Source organism: Schistocerca piceifrons, chromosome 2 (assembly GCF_021461385.2).
Source record: "Schistocerca piceifrons isolate TAMUIC-IGC-003096 chromosome 2, iqSchPice1.1, whole genome shotgun sequence".
NCBI classification, from domain to species: Eukaryota; Metazoa; Arthropoda; class Insecta; order Orthoptera; family Acrididae; genus Schistocerca; species Schistocerca piceifrons.
In genome coordinates, this window is record NC_060139.1 from 321,376,432 (window position 1) to 321,402,331 (window position 25,900).

Below are 25,900 nucleotides of genomic sequence, written 5' to 3' on the forward strand. Positions count from 1 at the left end.
GTGAGGGCAGTTCATGGGTTGTACTTGCATAGTTCAGTCAGTAGAGTACTTGCCCGCAGAAGGCAAAAGTCCCAGGATCAAGTCCCAGTCTGCTCACAGTTTTAATCTGCCGGGGAAGTTTAATGAATTCTTACTTGAAATGCATACTGACGTTAAATACATTCAAAGTAAAGTAGAAACAGTTTTCGCTTGACCATTACTATAATTGTGAGCAGTAAAGACATATGTTAGTAATGCCCCTCACTAAATGTTTATTAAATATATATGACAAGGAACTATAATAAACAGTGTGACAGCATGTAACAGAGTACTCTGGTTTGCCTAAACTCTGCAAAGTGCAAGTTTACATATGCCAATCACAGGAAGACATCACAAACACAGACAGCATGTGGGGAACATGACTACATCTAATACATTTGTGTTAGCTATGCTGTGGAACAGATTTGGGGAAAAGCAATTTTGATTAAAGAACACTTCACAAACAAATTATAATCCTTTGAAATTTGTTTTTCCTTTATCATTAGTCTGATGTGAAAATACAGCAAACAACCATTTAATGACAGCATGCAGTACATCATTCTGCTCCTGTCTTACGTTTTGTATATATTATTTGTCTACCACACTTACCCCAATGATGCTGTTGTTTAATCCAAAATGTGTATGATAGAAAGAACCTTGTACATTGATCCATTAATGATTACCTGCAGATGACGACGCTCCCATTACAAGGGTTCCGTGGCGAAGTATGCGTCATCTGTTTGCACCTTCTGTTGTTGCTGCTCTGGAAAAGGTTTGCAAGCTCCTTGGAAGTTGTGGACATTTGGATACAGTAGCTGACACATTGTTGCAACTGGTCTTTGAGAAAACAGAAGCTGCTTTGATCTTAAATATGGTAATTGCAGGTATGTTTTCTATAGTTAACAACTTTTTCTTTCCATTGGGTTGTTGTCTTTTTTTAAGTTTTTATCTGATTTGAATTTGTGTTTCTGAAGTTAGTTCAAACTATTTTTAAAACTGAGAAATTGTGTTAATTTTGGGTGTCTGATCACTAGAGGCTACTTCTGTAGATTATATTTATAACAAATTGACTACTGCTAATCTGATCACACTGATGGTCATAACAATTACATTTGGATCACTATAAAAGAAAAAAACTACTTTTAAAAAGTGACTGCTCCTCCTCTTACACCACTTAGGTGTTGTTTTTGTCTAATATCTCTCAAACATTGTGTTTATGTAACTGTACACAGCCCATTATCAGCTATCTGTCACTGAAGAAAATCAAGATCTGTTTAATAAAAATTTAAGTTATTCAGAATTTCCATCCCTGTTTCAGAATATTGTGATAAACTGTAGAAGCTTTTTTCAGTTATCATGTTATTTTCAATTTCCTATTTGATGTATATTGGTAGTCTGTTACAGAATTTCACACCAAAGCACAAAACTCCATTCCGAATCCCCAGGTAGTGATGCATTGTGTATAAGGAAAGTAATGTTACTTTTGATACTATGGTTGTGTATTTCACAATTCATCCTAAATTTGCTCTCCTTATTAACTATGGGTGTCATTAGGGAGTGCATCTACCAAAGAATAGAAAAACGTAGTCTCTTTGTATCTACTGTAAATTTGTAAACAACAAATTTGGAAGAAATATTTTAAGTACTGTGGATAAATCTGCTTGTAAAGGACTCAGCAGCTTCTTTAACATTGTCATTGCTTGATAACAATGTTGAAGTACATAGCATTAATTTCTTGGAGTGACCGGCTAGAATTTGACTTAGTTACTTAACATCAAAATTGATTATATTCAATGTGGTTGTACATATTTTGTGTGCAAAATAGATAATTTAATCTGGTGCCCAATCTTGAAGAGATTCTGAACTTTCGCTGATTGGTTTTGAGATCATACATCCTGTCTTAGTGGGCTGATGCTTTGTACGACAACAATAATACTCATTTTGAAACATGATCGTCTGATGAAACGTGCTCAGCTATTCAGTCAGGTAGCATTGTCCAAATGGTGCCGTATTTCAACAAGCTGACTTGTCGTCATCTCCAGGTGATACTGAGGGCTGATTATCTTCTGCTGTATGCCATCTTCCTGCAGAAGATAGTCATCAGGAATGCCAGAAAATCATAACAAATCAACTTGCCTAAATATCAAATTTCTTGGATCGCCTGTCTGAATAGCTGAGAATATTTCAAAACCATCATGTGCCAAGAAAGCCTAAAATCAGAAAAAATTCCCCACAATGCAAATTCCCATCCTAAGACATATGGCTAAGACATATTCCAGTATTAGCTGTTGTTATCTATTAAACAAGTACTTGCAATATGGAGTAATTTGAATTGGTGTCTCCAGTTTCCAGTTGTAAGTTCCAGGTCATTACTACCTCAGAAACATGTTTCCTGTGTGCACATACCTTACTTTTAAATTTTAATCCTTTGACTGCTTTGGATGAGTTAACTCATCCTCCTCCACTGCTTGTCCAGTGCTAAGGACTTGTTCAAACACAACCCTTGAATTTTCCTTAAGTGCTATTGATGTGTTTACATGTCCCATTCTGCTGACCTCTTTCTGCTTTGGGCAACCTACTTCCATATTTCGCTGAATTAAAAAATTTTGAGTATTTATTCATACAGCATTGTGCTATTTTGCATGCTATCATTTGCAAAAAATCTTGCTTTGATATCTTTGATCATTTGTAAAAAGGATATAAAAATCAATAACTTATGAATGAAATGAGAGATTGTTCTGCCCTCAATTTTAAACTAAATTTTGATATTTTATCTAAATTTCGTACACAAAATTGTATCAACTAAAAATCAACAATATGCAAAATTTATGCTATGTGCTTTTACTTCTGCAAACTCTTTAAAATTGCATGCAGTGGATTACTTTATTTGATGTAGTGCATTAACTATGACAAATCATGAGAATAAATGTAGTCTTTCATTGAACAAAGATACCAGACTGTAAAATGTGCAAAAATCAAATTTTTTCACCAAATGGTTTTCTTAAAATTGGATGCTAAGTTTTTCATAGCAACCAGAATGTTGTCTCTCATCACAGGTAGCAGCATTTGGCGAGCAGTACAGCGACAAAAATGCTGTGCTCAGCATGGAATGCTGTATCGCGCGAAGCGCCATCTGTGAATTTTCTCTTATCTCATCTATTGTTCCATATCTTCATGCTTTCAGTGAGGTTGACAACTTTGGAAAAAAAAGAGTCTGCAGTGGCCAGGTCTGGAGAGTTTAGAGAATGAGGGACACAGTGATTTCATTTTTTGTGCGGTTGTCATGCACCAACAATAATGAATGTGTGGGTGTGTTTTCGTGATGCAAGAGCCATGAATTGTCTCACCGCATTTCAGACTGTATCCTTCGCACATTTTCTCACAGGCATTGCGACACGTCCTGATAGCATCATTGATTAACAGTTTGTCGCTGCGGCATGAATTTGTGATGAACTAATCCTTCAAAGTCAAAGAAAACTATCAGCATGGCTTTAACATTTGACCTGACCTGACGAGCCATTCTTGGTCTTGGAGAACCTTTCCTGACCAGTTGTGAAGATTGAACATTGGTCTCAACATTATAACCATAAACTGATGTCTCATCACCAGGTATGATTCTCTTAAGGAACGTCTTGTCTCATTTGTGTGATCTGAAAGCTCTTCACAGATTGCAAGGAGAAGGTCTTCCTGGTCTTGACTTATGAGCCGTGGGACAAACTTGGCGGGAACATGATGTATTCCAAGATGCTGTGTCAGGATTTCATGACATGAACCAACTTAAATGTTAAATTTTTCTGCAATCTCTCGGACAGTCAGTCTTTAGTTGGCACACACAATTTCGTTGACGTTCCTGGCGTGAACGTCGTCGGTAGACGTCGAAGGGTGTCCTGAATGAGGGTCATCTTTAACTTCCGTCCGGCCATTTTTAAACCATGTGAACCATTCATAACACCAAATATGGCTTAAGCGCTCATTGTAGGCTTCCTGCATCATTTAGTGTATCCATGTAAAGGTTTTCTTGAGTTTCACACAAAATTTAATGCAGATGCATTGCTCCTCTAACTCTGGCATCGTGAAATTTGCAAACTGTACGACACAACGTTCTGCTCAATACATCAGTGAATAATAACTAAAAGATGTACAACAGTAGAACTTCTGTCAGTTACACATTAAACACAGGAGTTTGCAGGGATGCCAACTGCACTTTGTACCAACAGACCATTGGTGCGAAATTATGAATGGTCAGGAATTTTTTGTACAGACCTTGTCTATAAAATGTCGACTTGCAATAGCAAGAAAAGCTTTCCTGGAAAATTGAAATATGTTAATGCCGAAAACAAATTTAAGTGTTATGAAGTCTTTTTTGAAATATTTGTCTGGAGTGTAGCATTGTACAGAAGACAAATGATAGTTAACAGTACAGGAAAGATGAGAATAGAAGCTTTTGAAATGTTGTGCTACAGAAGATTGTCAATAGGTAGATCAAGTAACTAGTGAAGAGGTGCCAAACTGAATTGCGAAAAAAAGTAATCAATGGCACACATTGACTAAAGGAAGTGGTAGATTGATAAGACACATCTGGAGACACCAATGAATAGTTGCATTAGGTAATGGGTAGGGACAGGAAAATTTTGCAAAAGCAATAACATGAAATTAGCAGTTTTTAGTGAAATACCATGAAATTGGCGACTTTTACGATGTATTGGTTATAAAAATGAGGATGGCAATTTACTGATATTAGTAACTGATAGTTATTGAATGTTAAAGTGCTTTTTGGCAACTGATCTCCTTAAGGCTGGGGATTTGTGTTTCATTTCCTGTTTAATGGCAGGAATTTGGCAAAAATTTGACGAAAAGGGCCTCTAAATTTGGCAAAAAGGATCACTGTATTTGGCAAAAACACCATCGAAATCGGCAAAAAACTACCAACACTGAATTTGGTTAAAGAAACGGACAGACTGGATTTGTTTGAAAGACAACATTGAATTGGCCAAAAAACACTGAATTTGGTTAAAAGACAACACCGAATTTTGCCAAACTCTGTGTTTCATTTGCCAAAAGAACATAAAATTATGCAAAAACAACACACATTTTGGCAAGAAACATAGAATTTGGCAAGAAACAATGCCAAATTTGACAGAAAACAGCATTAAACTTGACAGAAACAACACCAATTTTGGCAAGAAAAACAACACTGATTCTGGCTAGGAAACAACACCAATACTGGCAAGGAAACAATCCTGAATTTGGCCTGAAACAACACTGAATTTCGTCACAAAGTAAAATGATTATTTTCGTGGCCCTAGTAATGGAGAGAATTGCGGTGGATAAATATTGTTGGAGTCCAAAACTGCTCCAAATGGCTGTAGGGTGCTGTAGTTACGCTAAGAATATATTACTGTGGAGAGCTACCTACAGCCTTCATACTAAAGACAACAAAAACAAAATTCAACTTTTAAGTGAGGTACAGAAGTAATAATTCATATAAGCTAAGTTTTTTCCTGCTTGATGTACACTAGGCAAAGGACAGCATTATGTCTCAATGGGTTCCATTTAAGTGAAGCAAATCCTGAGAATAACATGTTACCTAATTGTGTTAAGCTGTAATTTATTTACACTTAGCTTTAAAACCTCATAGAAGACATGTAACACTTCAGTTTTAAGTGGAACCTTGTGCAAAGCTGTGAATGAGTAACAACAATTTTATTTTCTCTTACGGCCCAATTCTCATAGCTCATCAGTATGCATTATTCCACAGGGGTGTCCAAGGAACACCAATCAGTTTGGCCAGTAGTGAGGAGCATCCTTGATATTTATCTGGAACCAGCTGTGTGGTACCGCCCCCTGTCTGTAACAAAGTCTGTTCCCTTGGGAGCAGCCCAAACCAACTTGATGCATGCTTGCATACTTGTTGAGGGTGTGGGTATAATGTATGAGAAGGTGCCTGAAGACAGTGTGCCTCAGTACCTATTGAGAACACTGTTTCTTACACTGGAACGAGTTGGCTCCCCACACAAGGTAAGTGGTGTGAGTAGGTGGTCCCTTGTCATAAAATATGTGTAAATTGAAATCTAGGCATAGAAGTAGCGAACCCAGTTGTAAGGTGTTACAAAGATTTTCCATAGAACCAGGTAATTCATGTACTCAGACATAGCACTTGTTACCATTTTTTAGGGACTATAAGAAACTATGGACCATAAGTCACAACTTAAGTTTTAAGTAGCTTTTTTAAAAAATAACATTTTTACCAATATTATGAAAAGGAAAGTTGCTACTCACCATATAGTGGAGATGCTGAGTCGCAGATAGGCACAATAAAATGACTGTCTCAAACATAGCTTTTGGCCAGTAAGGCCTTCATCAAAATTAGATGACAGACACACACATACACACACATACACAAATGCAACTCACACACGACTGCAGTCTCAGGCAACTGAAGCCACACTGGTCTGTAAGGTGACAAGAGAAATACAGGATAGAAGAGAAAGAAGGATGAACATTGAGTATAGTGATACATTAGAAAATAGTAACAAAGGAAAGCAGCATTGGGTTAGGATCAGTTGCCTGAGACTACAATCATGTATGTGTGAGTTGTGTTTGCGTGAGTGAGTATGTGTGTGTCTGTTGTCTAATTTTGATGAAGGCCTTACTGGCTGAAAGCTATATTTGAGACAGTCTTTTTATTGTGCCTATCTGTGACTCAGCGTCTCTACTATTTGGTGAGTAGCAACTTCCCTTTTCATAATATTGTTACATTCCATCCAGGATTTCCTGCTGTTTAACATTTTTACCATTTTTGTTATTAGATTGCAAACCCAGATTTAAAAAATCTTAGTTTATAAAACTAAACTGACCTTCAAAATCCCTGAAAATTATCATCTTTTTCTACCTCATCATCGTCATCATCATCATCATCATCATCATCATCATCATCCATTTGATATATAAGATGCCCTTCACTGCCATCAAGAGTGTTACTTACGCCGCATTTTTTGTAAGATTTAACAAAATGTCTTCTTTCACTCTAGACCAAGATTGTTTTATCCACTAACACACTTGTTTGATTGTAAGTCCTTTTAAAGCTCCCTTTGGTGTGAATTCACTTTGGGTTTCATCCATTATCCATTGGTTCCATTCCTCTTTCATACACACTTTAAATGGTTATTTATTGAGACATCAAGAGGTTGCAATTGTGAAGTAAGTGCTCCTGCCATAACAGCAAGTTCTTTATTTCCCTATCTCAATTTCTCCTTCACAGAATTTTTCAAATGACTACTAAACTGATCTAGCACAAGAAGAGAACTTTTCTTCTGTAAAGCGCCTTCCATTCTCTCCCACACTTTGTTAATCCATAATTTAATACCAGACTCAACTATCCAACCCTTGTCATGTACATGAACACCACCACCTGATGGTATTCCAGAATGTTTCACCATTGTGTTGAAAATGATCATTGGATTAAGTTTAGTATCATCAGCACAACACGGAAGGATAATATAGTAGTGCATTTTTTCATGTCAACTTGTTTTTACAGTTAACAGCATAGGAAATGTTTCACCATTGTGTTGAAAATGATCATTGGATTAAGTTTAGTACCATCAGCACAACATGGAAGGATAATATAGTAGTGCATTTTTTCATGTCAACTTGTTTTTACAGTTAACAGCATAGGAAAAGACATATTGCTTCTTACTGTAAAGAAGGCACATTACGTTGCAAACAGGCACAGTTAAAAGATGCTTACATAGAGCTTTTGGCCACAGCCATCTTCAGTAAAGAGGAACACACACAAGAAAGCACACCTCATGTACGCATGACTGTCAACTCCAGCATCTTGGGCCAGAATGCAGCTATAATGTGGATAGAATGCAGCTATCATGTGGATACAAGCAGCAATCTGGAGGAGATGGGGAAGGGGAGGGATAGTTGTGTATGGATGGGGAGAGAGACGAACACTGTCTGGTGGAATGTGCAGGGACTAGAATGCCAACAGGTGCAGTGTAAGGAGGTTGTGGGAAAGGGAGGTGGGGAAAAAAGGAGCAAAATAGGAGAGGAGCTGGAAAAGATGGGCAGATGCATTGGTGGAGGGCTGGAAATAATCAGGGGGGAGATGAGAATGGGGAGAAGATGATAGGGAAGAGGGGATGGAAATTGTTGGGAGGAGGGTGTGGGAACAGTACGTTACAATAGGTTTAGGCTGGGATAATTATGGGAGCGGAGAATGTGTCATAAGAATGACACCCATCTGCACAGTTCAGAAAAGCTGGTGGTGGATGGAAGTATCCAGATGGCTCGGATAGTGAAGCAGCCATTGAAATCAAATGTGCTATGTTCAGCCGAAGGTTGTGCCACAGGGTGGTCTACTTTACTCATGGCCACTCTTTGGAGGTGGCCATTCATCCTGGTGGACGCTGATTGGTAGCCATAAAAATATAAAAAGCTGTGCAGTGATTGGAGCAGAGCTGGTAAATGACATGGCTGCTTTCACATGTGGCCTGGCCCCAGTTGGGGATAAAATTAGTAAGGTGCATGCGGAATTACGTAGTGAGTTCAAAGTCTGAAGGATGTAGGGAAAGGTGGCTGTGCTGTGGATTTGTTTACATACCTTCCCTTGAAATGAGAATTAGTAGTGTGTTAGGATAAAGTTAGTAAGGTGCATGAGGAATTTGGTAGTGGGTTTGAAGTCTGAAGGATGTAGGGAAAGATGGTGTTAAATAGTGGTAGGACAATGGGCATGAGGAATGTTGGTGTACAGGGAGGTGGCGTCAACAGTGACGAATAGGGATCCAGGAGGTAAAGGGGTGGGGATGGTGGAGAGATGGTGAGGGAATGGTTGGTGTCTTTGATGTGAGAGGCTAGATTACGGGCAATTGGTTAGCGGTCTTGATCAGTCAGGGCAGAATTCTTTTAGTGAGTTCACAGTGTATTTGAGTCATTTTTGTATTAATTTTGGTGCCGTTTTGAGGGTGTCTTTGAATCCATTTCAGTATATCAGCTTCTAGTTTTGGCCATTTTACATTCAGTCCTCTATTTGCACATTTAGTCTTCCTCTTTTTTTCAGTTCTTTACTAGCCCACCAATCACAAATGGTTTTTTTCTGTTGGTGGAGAGCCAAAATGTTGCTCAGCTACTCTGTTTCCATGTTCTTTGCATATAATTGTTAAATTTCAATTTATAGCCTGCTTCATACACATACCTTTTACACCAATAATACAAATCACTTTGAATTCAAGTTCACTGACATCGTAGATGCAGTTACACATCAGAGGCTAGAAAATGTTCGCGTTTGTGATGGGAGGTGGAAGGAGGAAGACAGTGTTAGCAAGCTTGTGAATCCCTACAACTTATGTTCGTCACATCGGTGCCCTGCTGCTGCGAGTTAAATCCAATGTTGCCAGATTGAGAGAGGTTTCCCACGGCATCGAACATATGGCCATTTTTAAGACTAGTGGGAATTTGAACTCAAACACTGGACATTTTTGTATTAATTTCAAGTATAAGATGCACCTGAATTTTGAAGGCTATTTTTTTTAAGGCTATTTACCTTGTTCGGAGTGCTTGTTTTACACAGAGGGGTAGAGTTTTAATACTGAGTTTTGTAACCAATATCTTGACTGCAGTGTATGTGTCATAACAAATTCTTAAGTATTTCCTAATACATCTTAGTTTTATTGTCTCGTGCTGTCAATTACATATCTTTCTCATTTATGGAAAAAAAATGCAATTGCTGCTGAAAGAGAACTCTCAGCAGTTGTAAAGTTGTAATAATCCATAAAGATTTGAGAAATCAAGTTTCTTGTTTTGATTTTTTTTTTACTTTTTTGTTGATAATTGTTGATGGCATTTCTCAGTGTGTTTGCATATTTACAGTTTACCTGTGTTTTGGGGTCGCCACCATCTTCAGTTTCTTCATTTACATCATTTCTTCACATATTGAAAGCAACTGACTACTAAAGCCTGTGTCACCTAGGATGGCACTTCCGCACATAGAGGCGGAGCAGAAAGAAAGCGTGGGGGGTGGGGGTGAGAGCTGCGCATGCGCGGCAGCAGAGAGTGGGCAAACAAAGTCCATGTTGCCGAATTGCATTGCTGCAGATAACAGTTGGGCTCGTTTGCGTATGGTACATTGTATTGTACGTTCAAATATATGAGTGGAATAATAAATATTAAAACCAATTTTGATCAATCGTCATGAGAGATATATTAATTCATGTCATTAATTCACATCCATTGCTCCACAGATTTATTCTGCGTGACGTCGGGAGGCAAGAACAGCTGACACAACTTTGTGGAGACGTGAAGTACATTTTTTCTCAAAACGACATTTAAACTGCTTGCAATAATTACCACTTATTGCGATTTGAAGTGCATTATAAGTAAAAATTTAATACACAACAAAATTAACTTCAAGAACAAACCGAAATCATTATATTTGCTTGACTACTGCTTCTACTCAATAGAATTTTTAAAGATGTGTAAGGGGTGTGTGTGTGTGTGTGTGTGTGTGTGTGTGTGTGTGTGTGTGTGTGTTTGACAACAGTTAAATGTAATCACTGCGTGTAAAAAAGAATTAGTGGTAGAAAAGACTATTGTAAAAATGGTCAGTAAGTTGTTGTATTTTTCGTTGTTAATGGCATTATGAGTGTAAACTAACATGTTAGATATTAAAGTGAGAGACTGCATTTATAATCCATTGAACAAGTAAACAATTAAACGTAATCTGCGAATAACTCACCACCGATGTCTCGACAATTAACAGTTACTGTCATTTTAGGGCCTTATTCAGTTCATGCCTTGAAAATGACAGAGGTTTACAACATGGTAGGAGAAGCTTAACTTCTCCTTGGGCAATATGTTGAACATTATACTCTGCATAATTAAAAGGATACAAAGTTCCAATCAAAAATTCTAGGAAGTTCTCATTATTATGTATGCAACTGATATGTTGACAAAAACAGTTTTTAAACCACGAGTCTTTAAAACTAAGAAATATTATTACTTTGTTCCAAAGTCTACATCATAATATCATCATCTCTCCTATTTGAATGTTTCTTAACAATCTGATTCTAAATTTGTGATGATAGGTTCAAGGCTTAATCCATCATCACTTCCCTGCCAAATTCTTCTTTCTGAAGCTTCCAGCATACCAGAGAGTCTGTGCCCACACTACAGGTGGGATGGTGTCTGTTGCCTCATTGTCTATAGCCTCATGCACAAGCGATTCACTGTATGTTATCTTGAATGTCTTTCTCTCTCTCTCTCTCTCTCTCTCTCTCTCTCTCTCTCTCTCTCTCTCTCTCTCTCTCTCACACACACACATACCCTTAAAACCCTTTGCCCAAATTAATTCAATGGGGCTACAATGACAGTGACATGTGGGTAAACACAAAACTGTGTGATCCCATTCACGTGCAAGGAAGTCAAGTTTATACATTCTGTCATGTGACATGTACAGTATAAATTAACGAGCTGCAGGAGATCGGCACGAATCTGTTTTATATGGTGCTTAACATTTTTATTTTTAAGCCAGGGAAAAATATCCGATTTTTTGGTGTTTGTACTTGATTTTTTTATCTATAAGTGTTGAATTATAACTGGCAAAGACCGACTTCGAAGTAAGGTATGAAAAGAATTGTGAATCACGTCACAAAACTGACAGTGTTCATTCCCGAATGGTAATCACTGCTATTTTTCTTGCACATAAATACAAGTTTATTCTCAGAAATAAAACCAGAAGAAGAGTCAGCATGCAGAATAATTATCCGAGAACCTATCCCTAAGAGAACTTTAAAACCGCCAGTACCGTCACTCATTTTCCAGTAGATCTTGGAATGATTTTAATTGACCTATGTTTCATCAAGGTAATACACTGTTTAACTACCTCCTCCTCTTGTATCGCGAATCTTTATATGGGATATAGTTCATCCTGCACTTAGTTCACTTCTTTGAACTAATAACTCTTCTTAATGTATCTGGAACCAACGTTTTTTAAAATTCTTTACCTTTGAAAAGTACTTACCATAACTGTAACATGTTTTTGTTATGTCGGGCATTCATCATTAACATGGAGCACTTTAAAACATCGTTGTTAAAACTATCCATTTGTGTTACAGGTTCCTTGTGATTTTGATGCTTTCCAGGCAACACGAAATCAAGTGTTTCTACAGTTCCTACAGCTCTGACACTTTTTTCGATTACAATTCTCTTTACAATTCTCTTGCTGACACCACATTGTTCTGGAGTCCATTCTTATGTTTTCCAATGTCAGCAATAGGATACCTGCTTTTAAATTCACATTTGAAAATTTATAAATGTGGTAAATAATCTGCCTCGCCTGTTTGTGAAGCAGTCCACATTTATTGCCTTCACCTGACTTTTTTTTAATCGCACTTAAACATTTATAAGATTCACATTCACAGCAATACTGCTGCAAGAAAAAAAGGAAACAAAAAAAATGGATGGTTGAATAAATAATTCGGTTATCACGAAGTGTGGCAACAGTGCAGCATGTAGGAGCGAGATTCTTGCTCTCTAGCTGTAACTATCTGCTAGCCGCTCGGAAAGAGAATGAATATTATTGGCCGCCAGTGGCTAGTGGAGGGGGATGCGCAAAATGGCTGAAAACTGGACTGCCTTCTTACATATCACAAACTTTAACGTAATATAGAGGAGACGTTGCATTGCAGACAGGTACCACAAAAATACCGATAAACATGTGAGCTTTGGGCTGGAAGGCCTCTTATGAAGTAGACAGTACACACATATTTGTGCAAGAACAACTCGCACACACATGACCACTGTCTCTGGCCACTGAGGCCAGACTGCAAGCAACTGTAGATGATGGGGGTATGGGGTAGGCTGGGGCAGAGGGGGAGGGATGGCAGTGCAGTGGTGGAGCATGGAGGGATCTGACAGGGGCACATTAGGGCAGCTAGGTGCAGTTGGGAGGGTAGACAGTGGGATGGGGTGGCAGGTTGGGTGGGCATTGGAAGGGAAGTGTAAAAGGAGAGGAGGGAGAAAGAGCAAGATAGATAGAGAGAGAGAGAGAGAGAGAGAGAGAGAGAGAGAGAGAAGGACTAGTGGGTGCGCAGGTGAAGTGGGAGAGCAAGGAAGGGGATAGGTGGTGGGTGAAGGACAGGGCTAACAAAGGTTCAGGCCAGGGGGGGGGGGGGGGTTACGGGAAAGATGGTATTGACAGAAAGGATCCAGCTTTTCTCAGCTACCCTCCCCCCACCCAGCTGTCCTCCCCCCGCCCAGCTATCCTCCCCCCCGCCCAGCTATCCTCCCCCCCCCCCCCCCCGCCCAGCTATCCTCCCCCCGCCCAGCTATCCTCTCCCCACCCAGCTATCCCCCCCCCCACCCAGCTATCCCCCCCCACCATGTCTCTGCGCGCTCTCACATGCACGATAAATTACCATCTCCTCCCCTCTACCCAGTTATTCCTCCCACTAGCCAGCTACCACCCCATCTAGCTATCCCCCCACCTAGCTATCCCCCCACCTAGCTATCCCACCCAACCTGCCCCAGCCTTGTCCTTATGCCCGTCATTCATTTGCTTCTCCCATTATGTGCAGTTGCTTGCAGTGTGGCCTCAGTGGTCAGAGATGGTGATCACGTGTGTGAGTCCCCTCAGGGGGCCCACAGCCCTTCTGTGGGAACATGTGTAGCATGCATGTGTCCCCGGGCTATTGCAGCCTTTATTATTTTCCATGCTGCTTTACCTTTCCCTTCCTTCTCCTTCCCTGCAGTTGTTCCTTTCCCTTTGCCCCTTCCTTTCCCTCTCTTGGTGTTCTTCTTTGTTATCCCAGCTATTCTCATGACTTTGATTTGTCTTGTGGTTTCAGTTGGTTGCTTTTCCTCCTCCTTTTTGGCTTTTCTATTTTGGGTTTCCTCAGGGGTTTGGCCTCCATATCTAAATTTGAAATCTGTAGTGTGAGCCAAATGGGGAACTACCTCCCTAGTGTCTTTGGCCTGAGTTCCTCTCCCCTTCCTCTCCCTTTCCCCCATTCCCCTCCCTTCCTGCCATAGCCCTTTCGAATCCTTGCTAGGTGACCAGCTCGGTAGCCAGTCCGTGTGGTGGAGCTGTTATGTACTCATTTGGCTGTGCTAGTACCTGCACTATGAACAGCTTGTACAAGCATAGGAGTGGTTGCCCACATTTTCGGGGCATCAGAACTCCTTACAATGACTGTCCTGCCACGTGGCCGCCGCTATGGCTGGATGGCGCCCACAAGGCGAGCCCCTGTTTGGAGTGGGTGGTACCAGGGTGGACAAAGTTCTGTCTCAGTTCCTGTTTCGCCTTCCCAGTCTTACCCTCCTTGGTTACCCCCTGGGAGGAGGGCCAAACCTGGTGGCTTGAGGAAAAACTCTATCCACAATTCCTGGTCTGTATCAGGACTGATGGCGTGACTTCTGCCACCACTAAACCTCTTTTCTTTGTGGAACATATTGAGGGCAAGTTCGGTGAAGTTGAGTCATTAAGCAGGATAAGATAAGATCTGGTTCTCTCCTTCTAAAGACAACTTCTGCCATCAGTCGGTCTCCCTCTGTGCCTGGAACTGTTAGGGAAATGTCCCCTTGACTATCACTCCTCACAAGTCACTCAATATGACCCAGGGTATAATTTTCTATACGGACTTTCTCCTCAAGTTCACTTAGGACTAATCTGGAATAACATGGCATTCATTTTGTCTGGCCTGTCCAGAGAGGCCCTAAGGGCCACCATGTAGGCACTGGCACTTTCATCCTGGCATTTGAGGGGGATACCCTGCCTGAGAAGGTCAAGGTACAGATGTGACATGAAACTATACATTCCACTTCCCATGCATTGCTTCCATTCCCTCAAGTTTGGCCACATGTCCTTGTGATGTGATGCCACTCCCTTCTGTGGTGACTTTGGCTGCCCTCTTCATGTGGGGAGCCCCTGCATCCCAGCGCCTAACTGGTTAAACTGCTCTGGTCTCTATTCTCCCCACTCACCGGAGTGTCCATTGTACATGAAGGAAAAACTAATTCAGGAGATAAAGATCTTTGACCATCTCATGTGCTTTGAAGCCCAGAAGCAGTTTGACAGACTTCATCCTGTAAATCTCTCCTCTACTTTGCCTCAGTTATGTCTTCCCCTCCTCAGCCATCTCCCTTATCTCCATCCTGCTCCTCATCCCTTTCCTCACCCATGGCAGTTCTTGGCCCTTCCCCTCCAGGAACCGCTCCTCCTCCTCGGCCAGGGAAGACATCTTCTTCTCTGGCTCTTGATAGGGATGGGCTCCCTCTCGGAACACCCCTCCCTGGTGTTCTCAGGCTAGGAAGGTTGCACACACAGGTCAGATGAGAGATCCGTGCTCTGAGGGCCCCAAAGCCACTCGCTCTCTGTCCGATCCCTTACTGATAACACCTCCTCCCTTCCTCTAAGGGAGAAGAAGAAGCAGCCGCAAGTCAAAGGGCAAGGCTTCTCCAGCTTCTGGGGGGGGGGGGGTCACCCCCGCCTCCTTATCCTGAATCAGACCCAGTTTTTATGGATATCGGTCAGCCCATCCTCATTGGTGATGATCACGGACCGAATGACGTGGCCTCCCCTCTGCTTCTTTATGTCTCACCTGGACTCTCACCACATGATAATCCAGTGTAATTGCAACAGATATTATTGTCAGCTACTGGAAATACAACGCCTTGTTTCCTCCTATACTGCATTCTGTCTTGCTCTTCAAGAAACACACTTTCGTGATGACCACTCTCCAACATTTCTTGGTTATCAGGCATTCTTTTGGAACTGTGCCAGCCCCGGAGTAGTGTCACGAGGAGTCTGCACTTTGGTTTGTACCAATGTCATTAGTGTCTGGTTCCCCCTTCATACCAACCTGGAAGCGATAATGTTGGTGGCCCTGCTAAAAGATTAACAACAAAACCAAGTCTACAGAGTTTGTATGATAATGAAATTCTTATTCCACAACTTTTTGATTGGGCAGTTGAAACACTACATCTGAACACATTGAATTTTTAGCACAAGAAGAGTACAATGAAACTGAAAGATTCCTAGAAGAGTGCTTCTGTCAGTCTATTACCTGTTACCATCAAAGGGACACAGAGGTTACATGCTTTATACCCATAGTGTTAAGTACATCAAAAGTACACAACAGAATCTACTGTTGAAACAGTTGCAAAATCTCTTGAAAAACTGACTTTGATAGATATTCATGGATATGTTAGTGCCACCTGCAATAAGAAATGGTGGTTAGCTTATGTTTTAACAAAAGACGAAAGCCTTGATGAAGTTAGTCACCTTTTTTCACCCAACTGACCCATCACTGTCTTATGCTTATCCTGCAAAACTTTATATTTGTGAATGGTGTTCTTTGTGAAGTAAAGCCAGTAACACCAACCGGAGAAATATATCAAATTTCTGGGGATGATACTGTAAAAACAAATGAAGCAACTAAAAAGAAGTGAAATCTTAAAGCACATTCTGTTTTTATCGGGTTTCACAAGTAACAGTTCAAAGGCATGTGTCGACAGTAAATTTGAATATGTACATAAACACATTAAGAAAGAAATCAAGTATATTTCTGCTTAAATCTACAGATTTTACAAAAATGTAATTTTTTAGTGAAATATGTATTTTTGAAATTTTACCCAAGTGTGAACCCATGACAGTCCCACTTTCCTACTTGGGAAATTGTTTAAAAATAATGTGAAGTGCTGTATATAATTTTTCAAAAAAAAATTGGAGATTTCCTTTTTGATAAATTAAAAATTTAAATATTTATCAAAACTTGAAAAAAAAAATCACCTCAAACCCAAATTGTGTTGCATATTTTAGGATAGCTCATGAAAAATACTGCAAAATGACACGAAAAATACTGCAAAATGACACATCTCACATCATTTTAGCTTTATTAGGAGAGGTTGCTACAGCAATTTGAAATTATGGCAGTGGGGCATTTTTTTGCAATTTTTTACAGCTTCACATTACCATATTTTCAAAATAGCTGACATATTTTAATAAAAATTAAGTTTTTTTTTTTTTTTATCTGTATGTAGGCTATCTCTGTGCCAAGTTTTGTCCAAATCTGAGATGGGAAGAAAAAATCACTATGTTGATTTGACAGGGAATGACTCAATGGCAAAATGTGCATTGGAATGTTTAAAGCAAGTCATTCAGTTTGATACTACTTTGAAATTTTATCATGACCTGACTGAATATCTGTGCAGCATTTTTCAAAGAGTGCTGCATTATAGACAACTACATCATCTGGAAAAATGTGGAAGTTAGTATTGTGTTCCAGGTTGTTAATGTAAAACATTAACAGCAAGGCCACAACACACTTCCTTTGGACACATCTGATGTATCAGCTGAATTTGCCCCCTAACCTGAGTAAACAGGTTGCAGCACTGTTCTTTAGTGGTCACAGGATGCCTTTTATAATCATTAACACATTACACACTTAATCATTTATAAGAGTTAATGATAGGGAAGCAAGTGTAGACAAAACTGTGAATGAGAAATTTCTGACATTTGGTTTCTTCTCTTAGGTATGCCTGCTGTGCTTTGGCTATGGTCATTTTGTCTGACATTGAAAGTTTTTTCCACCTGTGCATAATTATAATGTATATGCTTGTTTAATAGTGAATTAACTTATAAATGTATAATATTTATGATTTGTTTTGTTATTGAGGCATAGTCTAAATAAACTCATTATCCAAACAGATATTGTCAGACGCTGGGATGGCAGCAGCCAGAGCTATGTCGGGTGGAGATGTATCTTCTCTTGTCTGGAGCAATGCTGACTACTTGGCATTCCATACGGCTCGCAACTTGAGATTGCCTGAGAGGCAGCAGGGAGCTCTCGCTGTACTTGGAGTCCTTTTGAGGCATAGCCATTTGGAAAACTTGCCACAACTCAGGGACATGGTTGGACTGGTGAGGTTATGTTCATCTGCATGTGGGACTTCACTGCTTAGTATATAATCTACTTAGATAATTTAAGCAGAATTAAATCATGGAAATGTCATTAAAATTGTTTTGTCATATATCATGACCAAGGATGAAGATTTTTAATGGACTAATTGATGAGCAGTTATAAAATTGTGTAGTATAAAGGCAGTTAGATTGGTTACAGAGCATTGTACATTTATTAGTTATGTATCATAATCATATAACTAGCTTTTCAGTTAATGTTTGATTTGTGCATACTGCTTATACTATGACAGTCACCATCCTTCATCTACTCTATTTGCTATATTAATAAGTGGGTTGACTCTGTTTGGCATCTTCATTCGTTCCTCCCCTTTTTGATATTTTTTGTGTGCATGTCTGCATACATGCCTCTCTCTCTCTCTCTCTCTCTCTCTCTCTCTCTCTCTCTCTCTCTGTGCGTGCGTGCGTGGGTGTGGGTGTGGGTGGTGTTGGGGTGGGGGGGGGGGGCTACTGCGGGGGAGCATGCTTCATTTTCAAGACATTTTATTCTAGTAGCTTGGCTTATAAACAGAAATTTACAAGTTATTTAATTTCATCTGTATCTTACTTCTGCTCAGCACACTGTAGAAATTTTGCATCTGTAATGCTACTTTTTGGAATCCAGAAAATTATTAAGCTTTTGCTGCTACAGATGTGCTAATCGCATTCCATGCTGAGCAGGCTTTTTTTGTGGATGTTCTGCTCACCAAATGCTGGTGCCTGTGCTGAGAGACAGCATTCTGGCCAATATGAAATATTTATCATCCAATTTTTCGAAAACTATTAAGTGAAAAAAATTGATTTTTTGCACATCTTACAGTCTGATGTCTTCACTCAATAAAAAATTGAATTTCGTTTCATTATCCATCATACTTACTGCAGTGCATCAAATTAAGTAAAACATTGCGTGAAATTTTAGAGGTGAAAATACACTGCATAAACTTTGTGTGTGATTGCTTTAGCTCATACATTGCAGTGAATGAAATGTAGATATCAAAATTTTATTTAAATGTGAGAGTATAAAAATATTGCATTTTGTTCTCGAATGATTGGTTTTTATATCTAAAGGACAGTTATGCACGATGTGCCCATTCATGTCCCTGTATATTGCGAATTGTGTGGCATAAAAATTGTATAATCTCATAAAAGATCCAAGATATTGAAATGAGGTCTTTTGCAAATGATAGCATGCATTGAGGCACGTCTGTTGTATGATAAGTTCTCGAAACTTATTTTTATTCACTGAGATAGGGAAGTAAATTTTCTACAGCAGTGAGAGGCACAGCTTAGGATGTACTCAGATGTCCTTAGCACTTTAGGAAAATCTGAGTGGTGCACATGTTCATGTCCACGACATCTGGGGAACAGCGTAGCAAGATGTATATACACTGCAGCAGTGAAAGGGTTAAGTCACTTCTGAGGTGAATTCAGGAGACACTGCTCCATTCAGAACAACCAAACAATATTGGAAGCGGCAACACGATAATCTTTTTATAAGTACTGTTTCTACCTTGTGCTGGCCTGTTACACTATATGGTGACACAACCACTTGGACAACTCCAATTCCAGGGACTGGGGAGGAGTAAGGGGTTTGGCTATCACTCCACATTCATATACCACCTAACTTTTGAGTACTAATTGTTGATAATCCACCACAAACACTTAAGTAAGAAAATATTGTCTGCCAAGGTTGTTTATAACATCATCTGTGGCTCGCTCTCTCATTCAGTGTATGTTGTTTGTGGATATTCTGTTTGCTCCTTCACCCTTACAAAAGTTATTTGTCAAGTACATCTTAGGATGAAAGCATGTGGAGCGATTTGCAAGTAACACAAGTTTTAAATTTTTGGCAAAGAAATTTAGGTGGATAAATTTTAACCACTGTCCTTGTTTTTTATCTTAACATTAATCTAAATAGGGACACAGTTACAGTTTATAGGCGTTATTTTAGTACTCACCTTTTGCCACACTGTGAGGATTTGAAAATCTAAATATACTGAATATATCTAAAAACAAAGATGATGTAACTTACAAAACGAAAGTGTTGGTATGTTGATAGAGACACTAACAAACACAAACACACACACAAACACACACACAAAATTCACACAAAATTCAAGCTTTCGCAAACTTCATCAGGAAAGAGGGAAGGAGAGGGAAAGACGAAAGGATGTGGGTTTTAAGGGAGAGGGTAAGGAGTCATTCCAATCCCGGGAGTGGAAATACTTACCTTAGGGGGAAAAAGGGACAAGTATACACTCGCACACACACACATATCCATCCCCACATATACAGACACAAGCAGACATATGTAAATATACTGAATAATTGAAATGAGTCGGTTACAGGTCATTGGGAGCTGTTTGGATGCATCTGCGCCAGTTCTGCCGGATTTTGTGCAGTCCCAGATTTTCTTTGGGTGTACAGTTTGTGGCCTAGCTAACTCATTGTATCCGAATATCATACTGATTACACTGTTTACCTTGAAGGGAATGAGCTGGTATAACTGTATGACAGACCACCCGAACACTCAGCCCCTGTATTGAGACTGGCAGCAACTCCTACTCATACACACTATGTGTATCCTGTTATTAGCCCCACAGTCGCTTGCATTTGGTACCATTGCTTGTCCTTCGGTAATATGGATCTCTTGAAACAATTTTGAGTTGTGGTGTTATTTGACACTTGAACTGAACAAGACCTAGTGGCACTAAGACAATGTCATAATACAGTATTTAACTGAGTGTGTAATTACTCTTTGTTGCAGTTGATAAAGACACCCAGAACCATTTTAAATGTATCATGGTACAGAAAGAAATGAACTCTAAATTGATTTTAAGCTGAAATCTTATAATATTATTAACTGATCTCACCTTTGCTGTAGTTTAAACTTGATCTAAGCAAGGTGCTCCCTTTACCGATATTTGATGTTCTCTGATGGTACACTCAAGTTTCATTTACTTAATGAGTTCAGTGTATTCAGAGCAGAATCACATGTGATCATGAAGGGAATGGGGCAGATCAAATATATTCATGAAAGGCAATTTCTCATCTGTTCAGTATGTTGTTCAAACTACTACGCACATGTCTCCAGCAGTTCAGAGCATCCATATATGTTCACGTGTGTGTGTGTGTGTGTGTGTGTGTGTGTGTGTGTGTGTGTGTGTGTGAGAGAGAGAGAGAGAGAGAGAGAGAGAGAGAGAGAGGAGGGAGTGGGAGGGAGGGGGAAAGTATTCAGTGAAGGAATAGATACACACAGGTGATAAGCAACATTTGGAGTCATTAGTATTGTGGTCAGTAGCATATTCAGTCACTCGATTGTTCAGTTTGTAGTAAATGGACATGCCAGATTTAAATGACAGTACAGTCATATCACACACGACTTGGTTTTATATTTCAGATTTCTCAACTATACAGATCACAAACAAAACAAGTTTTTAACATTAATTAATTATTTTTGATGTTTTGAAGACATAAAATAAATTTTATCTGGTACAAACTGTTGGTATATGGACAGATACAGACAATTTCACAGAGTTTCACACTCAAGTTGCCACCTAGTTGTAACTTATTTAGTTTCATAATCGAAAAAAGGTCTTCCACACAAATATGTTAATTGACATACTGTATCTTTTTGCTACCTCACTATAGAGACTTGGAAAATCTGCCAGAGGAAAGCAATGTAGACATTCTGGACAGATTTAGTGTAAAAAGATTTGTCACTGAAACTGCAATTACCTTGCTCATCAATCGATTGCATCTGCATACGCACAGGGGAACCTTCAATTGAAACAGAGAAATCTCGAAAACAGATGTGACATTTACAGTGTCCTCAAAACCTTCATAAAACTATCAATGTAGTTCTTGCAAGGCCACAATGAATTCTTTGAACCTCGCACTTTATATAATGCCAGTGAGCTTAGGGAACTGAATTTTCTTTGTGAGAATGTGACCCTTCTACAAAGCAATTTTCTTTTCAAATGCATCCCTATGAAATAAGAAAGAAGGTACCTCGCACTGTCTTAATGTGGGCAGTCAAGTCTACTTAAAATGCGAAGTCTGCAATAAATTCCTGGTGTTCTAATTTTTGTTCCTGCAAAACAGCTGTTTTGTTCATAGATTTAACAGTAGGGAGTTTTAAATCAGTAAATTGTTTGAGGCGTTACCCTTGACTCAGACAAAGTACTTTGCTGTAATATATGAAGTCTTCATACTTTTTGTTCGTTTCTGTTGAAAACTGTTGCAACTGTAAGTGAAATAATGGGTGCCACTTCAGAAAAAAATTACTGTTCATACCACCAATTGCATCACGTGCTACACGCCTGCAGATTTGGCACAAAGTGCATCTTGATGTGCAGAACAGTCTATTGGTCATTGTATTTTTTTGTTTTTTCATTGTCATCTAAAAGTTTCAGTTCTTTCTGCATGGTTCTACAATGTCATTTCGTAGCAAACAAGCAGTACTAGGCGCTTATGCGAACTGGGAATTCTTATCCATCTCTTCTGTCATTCCCATTCATTTTAAAGGATTGTGATGGTAGATCACTAGACTGTCTCTTTTTGTGCAAACAGCCACTGGACCTGTGAACATCCTTCATACCACGAACAAATAGTGAAGGGTAAACAGTGCTGGCAATGCAGTTGTGGTGATCTTAGTTGTGCCAACTGCAAAATGCCACACTGCAATGATAATGAAATGTTCCTCTGTTCTGAGTACTTCTGAGAAGGATTGAGCAAAGCTGAGTGACAGGCTGTGACTTGGCCCGTACGTGGCCAGTGCACATTGCACACGTGAAGTTTGGCATGCTGTGGCTGGCCCTATCATAAGGTGTATGGCTGTGGGTACCTCTGGTAACACTATCATTTGCCCCCTTCTCTGTTCAGTTCTTGAATGGTGTGTGGGAAGAACAACTTTTTATAAAATTCTGAATGAACTTTATGTTCTGTGCTTTTTTTTCTTCCATTATGGTAATTTCATGAGATATATGAGAGAAAGTAATATGTTGCCCAGCTCATCTTTGAATGTAAGCTCTTGGGATTTCAACACTAACTTTTTCTGTGCTCACAATGCCCTGTTTATACCAGCTGCTACTGAAGTTTAGCATCTCCTTAACATTCTCATGCTTTAAACGATCCTATGATGAAATGTGCCAACATGCCATGGACTGATAAACAATATTCAAGAATCGGTTGAACAAGAGTTACTTATGTCTTCCAAGGACTCTGAGGCTGTCAGCTGCTTTTCTTACAATTTTTTATGTGGTCATTCAACTTAAGGATGGTTACTCTTAGGTTTTCAGTGATTTTTCACCAGTAGCATAATTGAACAGTAGTTGATCTGTTTGCCTATTTACGTGCAATATGTTACATTTCTTTATGTCCAGGGTCAACTGCTAGTTGCTGCACCATTCATCAGTCCTTTGCAAGTCATTTTGCATTTTACTAAAGTCTTCTGGTGTTGCAACATACCTGAGCTCACTGGATAAAAACTGAGTCACCCCAGTCCACATTTACAGATGAATCACTAAGCCTTTACAAATGGCATGTTGATCGAGTCATGTGCCAAACCATGCATGTGCTGCCTCTAAGTGAGTATAAGGAAGTAATGATCAGTGAAACATTTATGTTCCAAGTGAACATTGTATGTACATAAGGCTAAAATGAATGATATGACAGAGTGGCAAATAGGGGCAATCGTGTTCGACCTTGAAGTTGCTGATTATGTAGGTGTTTTGTGGCAGACTGTCCAGTATATCTGCAAGCAGTGGTGTGACATGTGACAAAGAGATACAACTTAAGAATTGTTGTCAGAAAAAGATACTGACTGAGAGGGGCCAGAGATGTGTTTCGCGGCTTGTGAATCAAAATTGCTTCCAGACCTGACAGTAATTGAGCACTCTTGATAGTGAGTGAAGGCTCAGCCCAACCTGCTTCGGGCACTGTATGCAATGAATGTTTGGAGTCAGTCACTATGTAAGTGGTCATTGCTCACTTAGGCAAATAAAGCTGTGCGTTGTCAGTGGGCTAGAAATCATAAAATGTGGATAGTAGCTGACTGGCGGAAAATAAAATGGTCTGACGAATCATATTTTTGCCTTTATTCAAATGATGCACATCATAAAGTGCATCAAAGGACAAATGAAGCAATTCTATCCTGAATGTGTGCAAGTTCAGGTGCAAGCCGAAGATGGGGCTTGATCTTTTGGGGTTGTTTCCTTATCAAGAATTGGGCCACTCACTGTGGTGATCTGTAACATGAGTCAGCATGTTTAAATAAACATTCTGAATGATCAGGTGTTGCCTTTCAGTCAACATCTGCATGATCAGTATGCTGTTGACACCCGTATTTTTCAAGACAGCGATACCAAGGTTCATCAGGCTGGAAGAATATGTGAGTAGTTTTCTGAACACTCCCCATCTTCCTATTATATCTCAATTGGTTTGCAAAGTCACCAGACTTGAACCCTTTAGGAACAGTGGGTAAAACGCTGACATCAATATTCCCTCAATTAGAACCCTTTAGGAACAGTGGGTAAAATGCTGACATCAATATCCCCTCAATCTGATGGAATTGCAGATCAAATCCATAGTGAATGGATTAGCCTGGATGTGACATACCTGCCCAAACTTGTGGATGCACTTCCTAATTGAATCCAGGTTATCAAGTCCAGGGGTGGAATTAAGTGGAATTAAATGACACTTGTAATGATTTCTCAAGGGGTGGCTAATGTTTTGTCCAGTGGCTGTATATACAAAAGCCGTTCTAAGCCTTTTCAAAGGATGTGGTTGTATGTTTCAAGGCCTGGTTGATAAGGCCGGTGCGATTTGGTGATGTGGGCCTGTTAGTATCACAGGTAGAAAAGTCATGGAAAATCTCATCATGGAGTAGCTGGGCCAGCTATTGTTTGTCCATTACATTTCTCGACATAACTCATGTTTTCATTATAAATCCATTATCCACAGGTGCTCAATCTGTGTGTTAATAATTTTCTACATGGAGGAGGTGACAGGAGCAGGTGGAGATACTGTTGGTGATTGTTGTGCTTTAAATTAACAAATGCTTTTAAACAGCCACCTGAGAAGTGGAGATCAACACCGGTATTTTAACTGATCGTTTTATACTGTGACAGTAGGCCAGCAAATGGTTTACTGCTGGTAAGTCCTCTACCTTGTGATGAGATAAACATGGTAGGCATTATAAGGTTTTGTGAAACCTCATACCTCAGTTAATAGGTTGAAATCATGGGACTTTGATAAGAAGGTATATTGTTTGTTTATAGATACCAAGGAAGCCTATGATAGCCTCAACATTGAAAATGTGTAGACAATATTGGAAGAATTGATCAAAGTGACTAGAATGCGTGTTGAAGTAGCTAAGTGTTAAGTGCAGTTTGAAGGAAAGGCATTTGGATGTTTTACAGTGAAAACAGGTGTAAAGCAGGGAGACTGCATCTCTCTGATCATGTTTAACCTGGTATTGGAAAAAGTGTGAAAGAAAATGTTATTGATTAGCAGAGGTGCAAGAATATGATGTGAAATTCTTTGCCTTTGCCAACGATATTGTTCTTGCAGCAGTGGAGGAATATAAATTTAAAAGGACGACTAGAGTGTCAATGGGGATGCACAAAAAATGGGTTAAATGATCAACAAAGACAGAAAGGAATGAATGGTAGTAACAAGGGAGGATGAAAAAGAAGCAAAGGGAACACTGAAGATGGGAAGTTCATGGTTGAAGAAGACTAGGTCTCAGGGCAATTCTTCATGATATAAATAGTTTGTTCAGTGTTGTGTACATAGTTCCATGTAGTCAGCGCGTATACAACTTTCCCACTAGAGCGCACCCCGCTAAGCACAACAGCGCAGGCACAGCGCTCGTCCGTCTCCGCACTACGAGATGGCGATGTCTTAGAGATGGACCAAATTCTG

General features: G+C 39.6%; 1 protein-coding gene across 2 annotated transcripts in view; it reads left to right on the forward strand.

The window, feature by feature from the left end:
* The window catches only part of LOC124776779 (TELO2-interacting protein 1 homolog), a 153,002-nt gene that overhangs the window by 87,943 nt on the left and 39,159 nt on the right, over positions 1-25,900 (forward strand). For both annotated transcript variants that reach the window (XM_047251917.1, XM_047251918.1), the window contains exons 9-11: positions 708-902; positions 5,777-6,036; positions 17,726-17,938. In XM_047251917.1, coding sequence (XP_047107873.1) covers positions 708-902; positions 5,777-6,036; positions 17,726-17,938 — 668 coding nt within the window. The remainder of the gene's footprint in view (positions 1-707; positions 903-5,776; positions 6,037-17,725; positions 17,939-25,900) is intronic.